The sequence below is a fragment of the Acipenser ruthenus genome, chromosome 25 (assembly GCF_902713425.1).
Source record: "Acipenser ruthenus chromosome 25, fAciRut3.2 maternal haplotype, whole genome shotgun sequence".
Taxonomy (NCBI): Eukaryota; Metazoa; Chordata; class Actinopteri; order Acipenseriformes; family Acipenseridae; genus Acipenser; species Acipenser ruthenus.
Window position 1 is genome coordinate 4,904,310 of NC_081213.1, and position 16,120 is coordinate 4,920,429.

General features: G+C 37.3%; 1 protein-coding gene across 1 annotated transcript in view; it reads right to left on the reverse strand.

Annotated features, from left to right (window-relative positions):
- LOC117413823 (myomesin-3-like) overlaps nt 1-16,120 on the reverse strand; it is a 38,564-nt gene that overhangs the window by 21,993 nt on the left and 451 nt on the right. Inside the window, exons 2-11 of the mRNA XM_034023165.3 lie at nt 15,261-15,383; nt 13,327-13,431; nt 8,257-8,410; nt 7,094-7,251; nt 4,863-4,955; nt 3,845-3,933; nt 3,073-3,117; nt 2,004-2,144; nt 1,275-1,436; nt 581-722 (exon numbers count right to left, since the gene is read on the reverse strand). Coding sequence (XP_033879056.3) covers nt 581-722; nt 1,275-1,436; nt 2,004-2,144; nt 3,073-3,117; nt 3,845-3,933; nt 4,863-4,955; nt 7,094-7,251; nt 8,257-8,410; nt 13,327-13,431; nt 15,261-15,367 — 1,196 coding nt within the window. The 5' untranslated portion in view covers nt 15,368-15,383. The remainder of the gene's footprint in view (nt 1-580; nt 723-1,274; nt 1,437-2,003; nt 2,145-3,072; nt 3,118-3,844; nt 3,934-4,862; nt 4,956-7,093; nt 7,252-8,256; nt 8,411-13,326; nt 13,432-15,260; nt 15,384-16,120) is intronic.

A 16,120-nucleotide genomic window follows, 5' to 3' on the forward strand; every position in this document is an offset into this window, starting at 1 on the left:
GTGCAGAGGTTAAAGCTTTATCGAGAAGAGTGTTTGGATGCATAACTCAGCAGAAAAATTAAAAAACACCCACTGGCAGAAACAAAAGTCAGCGCCTATGTTGTAAAAATGCATTATGCATTTGAGAGTGTTGAGAGTTCGAGTGTGGAATAACTCGTATTCAGCACTACAGATATTTACATATTTATTTATTCTTGACAGGATAATTTACATAATGAAACAGTTTTATGGCATTTCATTTCACATTTCTTGAAAATTGTTAAAAAAAAGAGGTGAATAAAAAGTTTACAGTAATCTATATTGGCTCTTTCTTCACAGAGATGCATGAGAAATCTCATTACAGATAATCCATATTTCTCAGAGAAGGTAGAATATGCTGGGGACTTTATTAAACATGTCAAACACTCACAAGTGCAAAAACAGTACCGATAAGAACACATAAAATGGGATAAAAGGTAAAAAAGTAAAAAAAAAAATGGAACCCCAGGGTTCCATTACACCCCTCCTTCCTCTACACAATGTAGATGAGTCTAAAAATGTGTCTACATGGTGCCTGAAGTCCATTAGGAAGCTGCCGTACCTGTCAATGAAATACCCCACCACAGGGCTCCCGCCATCTGCACTCGGTGGTTTCCAGGTAAGGAAGACATAATCTTTATTAATGTCACTGCACTCCACGTCCAAAGGGGACCCTGGTGCGCCCGTGACAGCAGCTGCTGCGTCTGTAATGAACAAATCTGTTTAGTGAAAGAAGAGGGCAGGTTGACTCCTTTTGCAAAACTACAGGGTGCCGGAGCTACTGAGCTTGGCTCTGAGAAAGGTGAGGAATTCTCCTCAGTCTGTGAGATGCCTGATATTAACATGAACCCTTTTGTCATCCGTGAAACCACAGCAGGGCAATATAATAATAACAACAAGCAGCAAAGAGATGTCAAGTTAGCTTGCTAATAATGCGAGTAATGATGTACAGCTCATTGTACATTATAAGCCAGAGAAGGGTTAATCAATGCCAGCAGAACCCTGAAATATAATTCTGAAATGCTCTCATTGACGGCAATGTAAAGCTACCTTCAATGTTAAAACCAACACTGTGTTCATCAGCAGTCCCAATCATATCAAGCACAACTTATTCAGAACTCAGCACATGCAAAAATAACCTACAAACCTAATGCAATTCAACTGAAACAGTATTATTAGGCAGTGGAAAACTGGCTGAACCTTTGCAGCTGCTTTAATGCAATGGCTGTCTTCTTGTTAGGAAATTCGCTTCGTACCTCTGACAAAGACATAGGCGCTTTGCTCCTTGACTCCGGTGAGAGTCGGCAGGTGGATGCTGTACAAGCCCTCGTCCTCCTTATAAACCTGAGTTATCGTCAGGGAGGCTGAGCGAGACCCAGTGTGCAGCTGCCTCCGCTGGGACTCCGGGAGTGGAACTCCTGCAAGGCAAAGACAGGCATCTATAAGCAGAGCTTAGCCAATCATTCACCAGCCAATCATTAGCATCTCCAATCCTGGGCAATGCCAAATCCAATTGGGTAGACATGTTCTAGGCAGTGTCAATCCGGCTTGGATCCTTAGTGAAGCTGTGGATTAAACCGAGGTGGGAAATGGTCCAGATCACAAAAACGCACCACTCAGTTCTGAACAATTCAGAACAATTCGAAAGAGGCAGAAACATTAGGGTTTAAGTCAGGATTGAGGAGAGGTGTCACTTCTGACTGCAGCCAGTGCCACTGTCTCTAAAGAATCTGATTAGAAACCTCAGAACTTTCAGATAAACATGGCTAAATGTAAAGCGAACCATAACGAAAGCAAAACATCGAGAAGAGAAATAAATGTGTAAATTAGAAATTTAAAATGTTTACAATAAAGGCACTATTTATCAGTTTCTAATTCCAATAGTGCACTGATTATCAGGCATTGGCTTGGTAGTCGACCTTGTCTGTACAGTAACTCTTACCTTCCTGAAACAGAGAAGAGTAATAGCTAAACAAGGGACTGACCGTCTTTAAACCACAGGAGGGCCCGCTGATATGTCAGCAAATCTGAAGAAAACTTGCAGGAGAGAGTGAGAGATCCTCCCTCTCTTGGGAAGGACGGCTGTAAGGTTTGGTCAAAGTCTGCTTCCATCTCGGAGACTAAAACTGTGAGGAGAGGGAGAGAAATAAGAACAGGAGAGGGCAGGTCAAGCAATGAATGGAAAAGGATATATAAAGATATAGGCTCATTTTAATGGATGAGTCAATGTGCCGTTTCTCAAAATATATAGAAATACAAGTAGTAATAAGATTTCAAACAGTAAAATAACATCTTGCAGAATGGACAGATTGTGAGTGATTGAATGAAAGTGAAAGTGATTAATAGTACTACAGTTTTTTTGTTACACAAAAAGCTGAATCAATATTCTTCAAATTGACATGGAAGCAGATTAGTGGCTATAAAATACCGTATAAAACACATCTACAGGTAACCAGAGCTGTCAGGTTATCACATTTTTAGTTAGATGTGTTATTGAACATTCACCCATTACTATAAAAAATGATGTAGTAATACTAAAAGGGGAGTTTATGACAAGACATGAGAAAGACATCTAGTCAAAACGTTTGTCATAGAATTGCATACATTTCTTTTAGTTTTACATGATTACATACGCAGCTGAAATGCAGTTAAGTGTTTATAAAATATGCCAATGTGTCATTACATATGCAAACATAATAATTTACTGTGTAGTTTATCTGTTTTTACATGAACAGTTAATGCTATTACATATTCTGTACACTTGCAGTTATTACATTTGTAGGCATATGCAGTCAGTATTACATTTGCAAGTTTTATATTACGTTTGCATGTGCTACAATCCATTACAGTAGCGTTGTCAGCACCGTGACTGTGAACAAGAATTGAAGCAGGCAAATGAATTGTGGTAGTCTATAAAATGGAAACTACAAACGATGTAAGCAGCCAAGAACTGTGCCACATTTTCCCATGAAATCCCTAATATTCCTGATAAATGTGGCAATTATTTTCTAACAACAAAGGTATAATTTTGAAGCTTTGACAGGGCACACTTACTTGTGCTTTTTGTGGATTCATATCCTGACTGTACACCTTGATACGCTGAAAAAAAAGAGCAGTTTGAACATAAAGCACCAGTCATATATTCCCTTTTACATACAGTCAACCTTCTTAACAATCAGAATAAATCATTTAGAAATATGTATGCAAGACAGAAGCATTTATTTGTAAGAAATTATTGCATCTTTATTATTATTATTATTTTTTAATAATTTTAATTTAAGGGGTAATTAATTCACTCTTTTGCTCTAATTAGATGCCTGTCCTAAGCAGATGCTGATGTATTCCTAGCAGTTAATAAAAAAAACATAAATCCTGTCAATTATAAAGGCACCTATGACAGCATTTTGATTTAAGGTATCACATCACATATTTGCATGTAAACATAGTCTAAAATAGGGCTGCTATAAAGCAAGGCCTCCACATTGCATATGCACGCAGTTAAACTCTATGAATATTTATAATCTAAATGAAATTGGAAATATATGAAAGCAGGCGAGTATAACCTGAAGGAAAAAAATAATAATTACTAGCATATTCAAAGTTTTTACAACTCCCATAGTCTTCTAAGGCTATACAGAGATTCTATGGCTGTGATTGCTGTTTTTTGCTGGCATGTTGAGGTGGTGAACAACAGAAATCAGCATGATTTTGAATAATGCAGTTCTAATGCTGTGGAAATGTATAGCATCAGCACATTGGGTTTAGTAACGCTATCCCCCTCTCTGTCAGATATTTAAATATTGCAAGGTGGAATAAGATTGCTTACAGTTAACAAGAACAGTAGCGAACGAGAAGGCTTCTCCCAGTTTGTTTGTGGCAACGACTTTGTATTCAGCGGAATCCGCAATTGTACACCTGAAATGGAATTAAAATGGGCTGCAGTAAATGCGCATTTAGTTTTAAGGAATGTTTTGTTAATTACGGTTTTTAATTGTAATCCCTTTTTGTTAATATTGCAGTTCCTGAAACCCTTTTCAACTGTTTAAGAGAGGGTTAATTCGTTATTCAAATTTTTCAAAGCACTGCTTTGCTTTCGAATATGTTTATAAACAATGTTCCATAAGCGTTTGTAATGAATTGGCATCTCAGGCCATTGGCTAGAATGGAAAGGCAGGATGCTAAGCGCAAACCATACAACTAAAGTCTTACCATTCATGGCTTATGGGGACATGTCTTATGGGGAGGTCAGCCTCATCAGCCTCTAGGAGGAGCTATATTACACAGTTCTTAAAATGCATTCCTTAAAACAGTCCTTAACATTTTATGAAGGGGCTCATTGTTATATATTTTTTGTTCATTTGTGTGTCCATGTCGACTGCAACTTATACTTTTAACGGGATTGCATGGACACTACCTTGCAATTTGTGCATATACATTATTTGTCATCACAATATACACTTTTAATGGAATATACAGGACAATACACAGATAATATATGTATCAATATATTTAGCTATATATTCAAATATATTTTTTTACAATATATGAACATGTGCTTAAACAACATAACTTAACACAGCAAAACAGAATATTCAAGTTGAAATACAAAAAGGAAAGCAGATTTGTGCTTTTTGAAGATTGTAAAAGAGAGTAAATATACTTGGAATGGAAATCTTCAACATATTGTAATATACAAACACATATATGACATTATATTTTTCTATACATTGGAATATAAACTTGTTTTTTCATAAGGGTGGATTTAAAGCCAGTAAATCCCTCATCTCTTGCTGTCTCAGCATTTCAAAGCTACAGTGAATGAAACACACGGAAGAGCGTGTTACCTGCTGATCTCTAGTGTGTTGTGGCCAAACCTGCTTTGAATTCTATACTTGCCGGGGTGAGAAGAGCTTTGTAGGAGAACTCCATCCTTGTACCTGTGCAAATACAAACAAGAAGTGTGTCACATTTCAGCATGATGCATATCTATCTTACTCTTTACTTAAACGTGGCTGTGTTATGCAGAAAATATTTTAGGTTGGTTTGGCTTGCAATTTTGTTTGTGAAGGTTGAAGTAAAATGTTTTTAAAGTATAATGTACAGATGTGTGTAACCCTGGTATTTGCATCGGCGCAGCTGTTGTTTGGTGAGAAATCAGTATTGGCTTTTGCATTGGCTGAAACACTATCGTATAACATTAAACCAGCCACAATATTTAACCATTGCTTAAACAGCAGATGTAACTGTAGCCAACATCGTTATAAACATCTTGCAATTATTATCATTAAGCCTATTTATTTTAAGAATGCTTTTCCAAAGTCTGTTTTTATTAATAAAGTTTGATGGGTTTTTTTTTTTAAATGTTTTTAACCTTTTGTGTCTTTGACAGGAAGTCTTATCGCATTACTATCTCTCCTAAAATGCCAATGAGGTCTCCTTATAAATATATTGTTAAATATAAAGTGTGATCTTAAAACAAATGCAGTGTCTTTAAAAAAAAACAAACAAAAAAAAAACACACTGCCTCTATGTGCTCATTTGAGGAAGCTGAAATCTCATGAGATGTTGTTCAATTGAGGCAGATGAGCAAGGTAGCACCTTAAACAATAAGCACAGCTCTTCAAGCAATGCAATTTGTTATATGCACATGTAAGCAGACAGGATTTGACAGCACTGTTACTGAAACTGATAACACACATTGCTACCCCCCGTTGCCTCAGATCTAAATCACTACCCCACTGTGTTTTCTCAGATCATCCTAACATTTTGATGTTGTGTGTTTGTGTGGTTTTTTTTAAAATAACATTTTTAACGTGACACGGTAGGAACGCAGTCAAATAGCCAATCAGTAAACTCTCTGATACGATTATGAGCTGTCTGAGACTATTGACAGGTCAAGTAACCAATAAGAAAATTACATCACACCATGTATCTTTTTTTTATGCAGTCAACAAATTACTCAACTGCTGTGAGTACGTTTGCGGCTTCTGTTTTCCGGGATGTCGGGTAAAAGTGATGGGAATCTCAATGATCTTTTGTCCCAAGAAAATGGATAAATAAATCAATTCATTGACAAAGAACAGTACATTACATGGTCCGCAGCATGGGAGGAAGTAAGTGAGTGTGGATTAAAGACAGACTAAAGTTGCACAATTGCATTCCTCGTTGCTAATGACGATGAAAATGAGACATAAACACTGTAATAGGCAGAAAAAGACCAGTCAACTTTAAAAATAAAAGCTATTTGGTTGACGGAGTGTCAGGTTAATACGCGTCTAGGTTTTTCGTTATTGTTATTTAAGCAGCGCTCAACAAACAGACCCCCTGAAAAAGCAATACCAGCTGGAGGTTGTTGTAAATAATAAATAAACTAACTAAATGTGTTTATGAGTCCGTTTCACAATACTGTCGCTCTGAAGCATGAACTCATCAGACAGGCTACAAACAATATTTGGGAAAGCGAAGCTCACAAGGCCATTTCAATTCCCAGCTGTATCTTGGGAGATGTAGCTGCCATTTTTCATTTTGACAGCGACGAAATCTGAGAACCGTTGCTAGGAGATGTAATCCAACTGCCTCTCATATAAAACACACATAACATGACTGATAGATTTCAAACAAGATAATAGTTCCACCTCACCTTTATTGTTTAGCCTTGTACTTACTTTATCATGCACAGCATCCATAGTTTGCAGAAATAGTTTCATTTATGACCTACAAAATATTTTAAAAGTGTTCTGGTTTACGGTGCTGGTGGGTGGGAATTTATTTTACTGCTTGTTTGCTTAAATCTTGGCACCCCTGATTAGATAACCCTCAGCTCTTCAAATATATACAAAAAATTATGCACACAACTTCTACAAAATCTGGTGGATTTTGTTTTTTCCATTGGTCGCTATCAGAACTAACCTGATGACGGGCGTCTGCCTGAAACGTTGCTTTGTTTTTAACTTTGTTCTTTTTAAATAATAAGTAATAAAGAATGGAAATGTGACCTACAATCTGTTGCTATGGTGTTGCACCTCTGTTTTCATCGATTGTGGGGATATTTGTGAGCCTGGTTTTCTGTACTCACCATTTGATCTCTGGTTTGGGACAGCCCTCAAAGGTGCAGGACAGCTTCACTCCCATTCCTTCCCAGACAGTGTGGTGCCTCAGAGGGAACAGGACCTCAGGAGTGCGTCTCTCCCGCTCCTCAAAAGTCTTCTGCAGCTGCAAAGACTTCTCCTCAGCCTGGACCAAGACAATGCCAGAGAAGTGCTCAAAACGTTCTCAACTCAACACAGAAGCAGAACAACAGAAGCAGAGATGCAATGGCACCTTTACACCCATCGTTCTGTTAAAATCTTTGTTAAAGAGCTTTTCTGATACAAATTGAAGAGAAAACACCAATGCAGTATCACATAGATTCTAAGGGGAAATAATACATCTGTAGCAACTGGGGAGTATATGACTGTGTGTCAGTGTCTTTTACTTATTGTTTATAGGTATTATGAGTAGATCGCTGGTAAATAACCCTTAGATATGCTCTACAGTTAACCTGTGCATCTGGATTTTAAACCTGTGTCCATTGAGACGTCTATAAGATTTAAACTTCCCAACAAGAACAAAACGGGACCCCAGGTGGCCAGATAGTGTGCTTTTACAGAGACCACACTGTGTTTTTGCAAGTTTTTTGCAACCTTAATGTTTAGCCATATACTGTATTTATGACTAAACTCATCAGTAGGAGATACACCAAAATGACAGGATCTCTCATCAAAGGCACTGAAAGGGTTAAGGTGAGTGCACTTCCTCCACCTCTTCTTCTGAAGTGCTCTGGAAAAACAGACTTCAAAGTGTTCCGTGGGCCCTGACTTCACCTACCTTGGAGAATCAGTTATGTCAAAAGCTTTTGTACTTTCATTTTGCCTAGGGTGACTATCAAAGTCCAAGAACTTTCTTAGATACTGAGAATTTGTATGAGGTAACTGAGGTTGGAAATAAGCTGCAGGGAGAGTTTCAATATACCCCACCCCCCTCTCCCCAGCCTTATCGCTCTATCTTTTTAAACCATTATCAATTTTGTTACTTTCCAGGGGGAAAAAATAATCTTTTTTAAATGACTTAACAATTTTAGTGAAATGTGCGCATATATTTTTGCAGCAGTTCTGAATGCTTTAAATAATGTTCTTAAACACCATGTAACAAGTGTGATGTTGTGTGTGGCTAGTTGTTTTCGCGGCCTCTCTGACTCACCCTTTTACGCCATGCGTTGTGGTCGGCCCTGACTCTCAAGACTTTGTTAGACTCTATCACTTCAACTTCCAGCTTCTCCATCTCGTTGCCAAACAGTGTCCTCTTCTCCATCTCCAGCTGCTCCTCCGTGACAGCAATCTGGTTTTCCACCGCCCTATGGAGATTTTAATGAAGATTACATAATTAAAACGCAATTTCATAATGACAGCCCCCAACGTGTCTTTTAAAAACAGCCATGTTGGAAATCTCTCAATGTCTGGTGGTCAGTGGTTATCAGATAAAGAGGATGTACTTATTGCTGTAGTTGAATACATTACCTGTACTTACCTGCATTGTGTCAGAGAAGGGCCCCCACTTAATATCAGGACAGCCCACACTTACATCCATAAATATAAAAAATATAACATTTATTTTCTTCAGTCACTACATGGTGCTCATTTTGCTGCAATAACGGTCTAGATTACCCACATCATGCTGGATTGCACCCAATCCTCCCTGAGTACGCTCTGAACCCGAGTCAATGAGGTGGGCAGGGGAGTCTGGCAGGGTGCAGGCAAAGGAAAAGACTCTTTATGTTAATGTCACAAACAGTAAGCCCATGGCAGTAGCCCATGCTGAATCGAGAGGGGGGGAAATAATTCTGCAGGAAATTGAAAAGGAAGGTTAACCTTTCAGTAATGAGCTTGCATTCTCAATCTCTGGTGTCAGATAATGTGCTGCTGATGCAGGGGAAGAATACATTCCAATAATATAAACCATACGACACATTTATCTAACAGTACATTTCAGGATGTGTATACATTTGAATCAGGGTTATAAATGGGGCTCTGTATTGGAAATTCCTGGTGACTTTTTTAAATCATTTGCGAGATGATCCATCTTGAACTGACAGGCCATAGCGTTTATATTCATAATTTCATCCAATCTGGATCACGACCAGAGGGTTTAAAGGGTAGCAAAGCAACACATTTATTGCTGGCCCACTGTGGAGATAATCTGAAACCGAAAGGAAATGATCAGGGAAGGTAGAGCCTGTCTGCTGCAGATCACAACAGAAGATAAATCCAATAAAGCATTTTACAGCTTATAATATGGATGAGGGCAATACATCGTTGAGAATGTATTATTTCATTTGTAAAGTTCTGACTGGGGTCAGGCTATATAAAAGAACGATTTGTTTGAGTGTCAGCACTTCCCTTAAAGAACAAATGCCAGCATGCCATTTTGAAAGTGAATACAGTATTGCCCTAAAGAAACCCATTAGGAGACCCCATTACCAGAAATGGCTTTAACATTACACAGTGGTCCATAGATAATAACTGCAATGGACGACCAGTGTGTATTGTAGGCTGGCATTGATACAGTTCGGCAGATCTGAAAATGCTACCCTTATTCCTTAGTACAGAATCACAGCATTTTGTAACCTCTCATAACCTTTTTCTTAAATAATGTCTTAAACCCAATCAGTCATTTGGCGAAGCATGCTGTCCACACACTCTACGTGATGTTTGTTTTTCAAACTCTACCGTGCCATTTCATCTAAACAGGATTTGTAATATCAAGGAAATGAATGGCAGAATTAGTCCACTGGTTATATAATTTCGGGTGAGCATGTGGGTTATGAGAGATGGCGAGTGGGATTGGGTTGGTGTTTGTATTTATTTGTTATTATTTAAAAAGCAGGTATTATTATTATTATTATTTATTTCTTAGCAGACGCCCTTATCCAGGGCGACTTACAATTGTTACAAGATATCACATTATACATTATTTCACATTATACAGATACCACATTATTTTTACATACAATTACCCATTTATACAGCTGGGTTTTTACTGGAGCAATCTAGGTAAAGTACCTTGCTCAAGGGTACAGCAGCAGTGTCCCCCACTGGGGATTGAACCCACAACCCTCCGGTCATGATCTCTGATCAATTGCCATTGCTGCTGCTGCTGCTATAGGCGGTGGCTCATTATGGATTCTCCCGGAAGTGTTCACCTGGAAGCTCCTTGAGTTGTGATTGGATGAGACTTATGAGTGAATGGTACTGAATGGAACTCTCAAATTGCAATGGCAGGGTGTCAGTAGAGGTTTAATTAGCTTAGATCTATTGATATAATGTATCTAATATGTGGTCTAACCCCAGCATGTTAGTACAACACAGGGTCAGTTGGAGAGAACATAGTGTTACACTAATATTTTAATGTAATATGTGTGCATCTTTCCAGTTAAGAAACCTTTTCTATTGAAGGTGAGGGGGTCTTGCCAAATATTTGACAATTGTTAGCAATGCAGATATTCAGAATAATGGAAATTTCACCCTGGGACGCCCAGACCTTGATCATAGTCCAGAACATATGGAGGAAATTACTGATGCCCCCGTGCAGATTAGAATCAACTTGTAGAGGTTCTTAAGTCTTAAAATATGCAAACTGGCCGGCACCCAGTCACACCTGTGAATGTTTTTAAATTGGATCAGCCCCCTATGAATTTCAATTGATAATTTAATGTGGCCGATGGTGTTGCAATTTTCCTGATTGAATTTAGTTTCGAGATCTGCCTCAACTGGTTTTATATCTTTTTTTTTTTTTTACCCAAATCCAACAGTAAGTATGAATTAAAGGAGCTCTGTACAGCTTTCCGAAGCTCTTTGCTAAATGAATAACTGGATAACAAGGTTATTCCTTGTTACTGATTCATAGCTTATTACATTAGTAAAGGGGAATGCATAGATCTTTACAAGCAACACTGAGTGAGAGCCAGCAAGTCAGTATTAAAAAGAATACTATATTCTTTATTGACAAAAAATACTGACACTTTCTTTGTTTATTAATGGTTAACAACTATGTTATTAATGCTGAGTATCCTTTTTATAAAGCAACAAAAACGGTATAATATTGGGGCTCTGGGCTCATCAAGCTAGTTAGTCATTTATATCTAAAAAATTCTGATGTGCTGTACTCTAATTAAACCAGAAATACACCTTAAAGGAGTTTAAAACCTTGACACATAAAATTTCAGATCTTCATTACTGTTTGAAGTTGTAGCTGACAAAGAAAATCCATAAACCTGACCTGTTATGCACTTGCATTTGTATATAGATCTAAAATGTAGTACTGTAGTTTGGAAAGAAATAGCAATTTTAAAAATTGTTTTTCTGATTGCTTTACTGTTTTACTTCCTAGGTAATTCCACCTCAGTTTTGTCTTTGGGGTCAAAGCATGTTACTCACGTCAGTCAATTGGAAATATATATATATATATATATATATATATATATATATATATATATATATATATATATACTGTATATATATATACAATTGTTTAATGACAGGAAAGAAGGCATTGAAAGCATAGGCCTAACCCTAACCCTAACTCTAACCCAAAACTGCAGATTTAAGACCTACAGTATACAGAGACTGGAAGTGTATGGCAGCTAAATTTGTTAGCCACAACCAATATAAGGGCATTGAGACGCTAGTTTGATACCTCCATTTTTTCGTTTCATTGTCTTTATCTTCATGTTTGTTTAATGAGTTGACCAGCGTGTAACAGAACCCTTATTGTTCTACCATCTTACTTTCAGCTAGAGCTTTTTTTTCCCATTCACATTTTGCATTGTTTCTTCTCTGTAATAATATTTTTCTTTATGTTGTTTCCAAATAGTCCTACAAACAAGAGTGTGTCAGATTTTAACAACCTATTTTATTTTCTATAACTGCATTGCCATCATAAAAAGATAACTGAGCCATGACAGACAAGAGGCAATTTTTTGCTCGTAGTCCCACAAGATATGCATCCACAATTAGATCTGCTGTTCCACAACAATTTAGCTCCAGATATATGACAGTTTTCTCCTTTCCTACCAGCACAGGGGGTCCGTATCCCTTCAGTTGTTGATCAAAGATCCCAGAAGACACCATTAGTTTAGAATTATATTCTAGACAGCATTGTATTGCTTTTGCAACAAACAAAAATATCCTTTAGACGCTTGAACAAACTTGAGCATTCAGGACCAAACTGCTTCCTCCCACTCTCACATTTTTATAAAGATTTTAAATAAATAAAAACACGCTTTAATGTAGCTTTAGGAAGCATTGTCGTTAGCCTGAAAGCCTACGGGGATGCAAGTCTGTTATGTATTTTCCATCTTAAAGAGCCCAAATTAAGATGCAAAGCAGGCTGTGTAAAAGAGCAGGACACAGTTTCTGTCTCTGTTAGATTGAGAGACGACACAAACAACATTTTAAAACACTTTTAATGTGGTAGGGCACCAGGAATGGGAGACTGAATAATTCAAGTCTTTTATTTCCATTTTATATAATGTATGTTTCATTTCATGAGCTCCCCTGGGGGGATGGGCCCTTGACAAATGTTACTATTGTCCACCCCTGTAAAGATCAGCTTAGTAGAAAACATTACAGTGATCTAAACTATTGTGTTCACTTTGTATATCTGTTTCAGTCATAACATCCTGGTGATTTTTTAATGCTGAGAAGTACCCCCGAGGCCTCAAAACAGCTCAAATGTGCCATGTCTCCAAGTGCAGCTGGTACACCAGAGTGTAACCATTAACATGCCCCCCCTGCAACAACCTGACTCTTGTTTGTGTAAGAAATACGTGAGCAAGAAATTCCAGAGGGAGTTCTGGTAGTGCAGCTGTGCTGAGAGAGAAGAAGCATGTCTACGATTATAGGGATGCTTTAACTTCTGCGGTTTCATAGTCATCAGGTTGTGATGATTGAACCAGAAAGTGAAATACAACGTTTTTCTAAACAACAAGAAGAATACTCTAGTCAAGCTTACTGTGTTCTTTCATACCTGTACCAAGTGGCTCTTTAAATCCAGCTATGCTTATAGTGTCTTTGCTAGGGTTTCAGCTGTCCAATAGAACATGGATATCAATGCTCTGCAACTACAGTGCTAACAAATGCATAGAATTGCACTGGTTTTCCCATAAACTTGCATTAAACTACCTCTCTGTTTGCATCTATTTCCATCATATAGAGATAGCAGTTTCACTTTTTTTTTTTACTTCTTCATATTTATTTTATTCATATCACATACCAGGATTTCTTAGCAGCTGCAGAGTCAAGGTTCAGGAATTCTTTCACAGACAGAACTTCAGGGGACACAAAAGGAAAGGAGTCCTGGCCAACAACATCTTCCTCACTGTAACGTTCAGATACAAGAACATCAATTATTCATCCGGAACTTCACATGTCAGTCAGAAAAACCATAAGAAACTAAGCAGACAGACATTTTAACATTTCCCTTATAAAAGTTTCCCACTGTATTTTTGCATGGTTTTATCATGCTTTACACATGGTTATACTATGCATTTACCATAGTCTGCCCTGATTTGCCATGTTTAATGATATGCTTTACCATACCTCGCTATTCTTTACGATGCTGACCTATGCTTTACCATGCTTTCACTGTGCTTTATTACACTTTGCTGTGCTTTTACTATGGTAAGCTTTTATAAGGGCAGTGTTACATTAGTTTTACTGATAAAGGCATTAGGCAAAACGTTTATCTACTAAAACATTTTCTTATACTTTACAGATGAATAGTATTTTGATTGGGTCCATTTGACCACATTTAGAGTGGAGGTTGAGATACTGTGAGGTCTTTGGTTCCCATATATCCACAACACAAAAGCTCCTGATGCAGGTTACTGGAGATGCAATTATAATCCAGTGTGTTACTGGGTTAACAGTAATATATTGAAGACTGGTGAACTAAATAACAGGTAAGATTTATGGAGCTAAGTGGTTACCAAGTTTTTATTATTATTATTATTATTATTATTATTATTATTATTATTATTATTATTAATAATAATAATACACAATAAACTAAACACATACATACATACCAGTACATAATTACAGCTGATGATAACAACAGACATATTCCAAAAGGTTATTATTTAAAAAGTGCTGGAAAGTAGGGGGCAAAATGAATTAGCACAGATTAGAGATGCAGATTCAAACTCTGTCCTGACTGACATGAATTGTGCGAGCACTGCCATGAAAAATGTAAGAGGAAACTTGTCCCTGCATTTTGAAAGCCGCTTGTATTTTGATTTATTGTGTCCATGAAAGTGATTGTGCAGTGTCATTGCGTATGATGAGTTTTTGCCTACAGCCTGCTTGCCTCTGCAAATATAAGGTCTGCCCCTTTTTCTACCCATCATTTTGTGGCACCAAACCTCTCAGTATTATCATGTGGATGATGAGGCAGATACCCTGTTTGACTCATGTGTCTTTTTACAGTGAAAGTCTCCATCTTTATTTTTCAACACAATGAGAGAATTAATCCGATTCTGATGTATTTCATCCAAATGAAAACAAATGGCAGAAGAGACATTGATCTTGTCATAACATTTACAACACAATAGAAGCTGTAGGATCCCAGCTTTGGGGAAGAAGAGAGATGGCTGTGAATGTTTTTTTTTTTTATTTTACACTTTGCTCTTAGCTTTTTTTTTTTGTTCAAGTTAAATGCACTGTGCACATACACACGAAAAGGACTGATTTGTCAGTGAATATTTCAATACACTTTCTTGGAGATTCGGTTTCTACAGCTTCTGCCAGCATGTAATTCTTCACTATTGCGTGGTGCCTCTTATTAAAGGTCAAGTCGAACTAGCAGAGTTGAGAATAACCACTGTATATGGATTTGTAGGACAGACACCATGAAATTAAACAGAATTGTTCACATGGGGAATGGGGAATGGAGGGTGTCAGTATTTATTATAATGTGCTGGAACTCTCTTTTATGCTGTCAACAGAGGCTCAGTTTTAATAATGAACATTTAAGGAATTAGATTAGTCTTCATTAAGAGTCGTCTACCTAAAACAAACTGTGTGACTGTGCCGCCAGCTGAGGGACTGTTAATAATATGCCCTTGTACACTGTTTTGTTTCATAGGCACGTTTTAATGGCGCAATGTAAAAATGACACGATCCTTTCTGGATGACAGGCTTAATTACCTTGACTTAAATTTCTTCTTTGTAGTCTTTGAAGCTGTTCTCAGGCTCTGAAACCTTTGATCAGTGTGCTCTTCTTGGCTGCGGAAAACCAGCGTTTTCGTGGCCATAGCAAAGCTGTACCTTCTGAAATAATAATACATAAAATAGAACACTCTGTCTCAGGATCCATTAAATGAAATGTGGTTACAATGGTCGTGAGCCATTGAGCAAGCAACCAATCAGTTCAGGTCTATTATCCACAACACTCTCAGGTTCAGATCATGAATTTAACTGGAAACTTAACAGAACCAAATGAACCACTTTAATAGTTTTGTAGATTGTATCATTGCAATTTCTTGCTTTATTTTAATACCATGGCCATACATGCAAATAGGACCGCTAATGTAATCTCCAGGTAAGCATGAGACAATCTAATACAAACTCTACATTTTCTAAACAAATTACTGCATTAATGACATACATTGTGTAGATCACACATACTACACCTGTCAGAACACTGTCAATAATAGGGTGTACAGTTATGGCCAAAAGTTTGGCATCACCCAGTATTTTAGGATTGAGACACCATTTAAAATATATATATATATATTATTTAACATCAAGTAATCAAAGAAACTGCAAATGATACAGCAAAAGTCTACCGGAAGCCATAGTAGTAGTACAGTATTTCATGCTAGAACATTGTCACATTTTTCAATTTTTGCCAGTTTTTTCATTAAGTATATGGGGAAACTACAAAGCGGGGTGTAATTCAATATGTTAACATTATTCAGCAAGTTTCATTCTGAAGCAAAATTTGTTGATTCTATAGGGTAATGCAAAACTTTTGGCCAAAGCTGTAGGTCACTACTGAAAAGTTG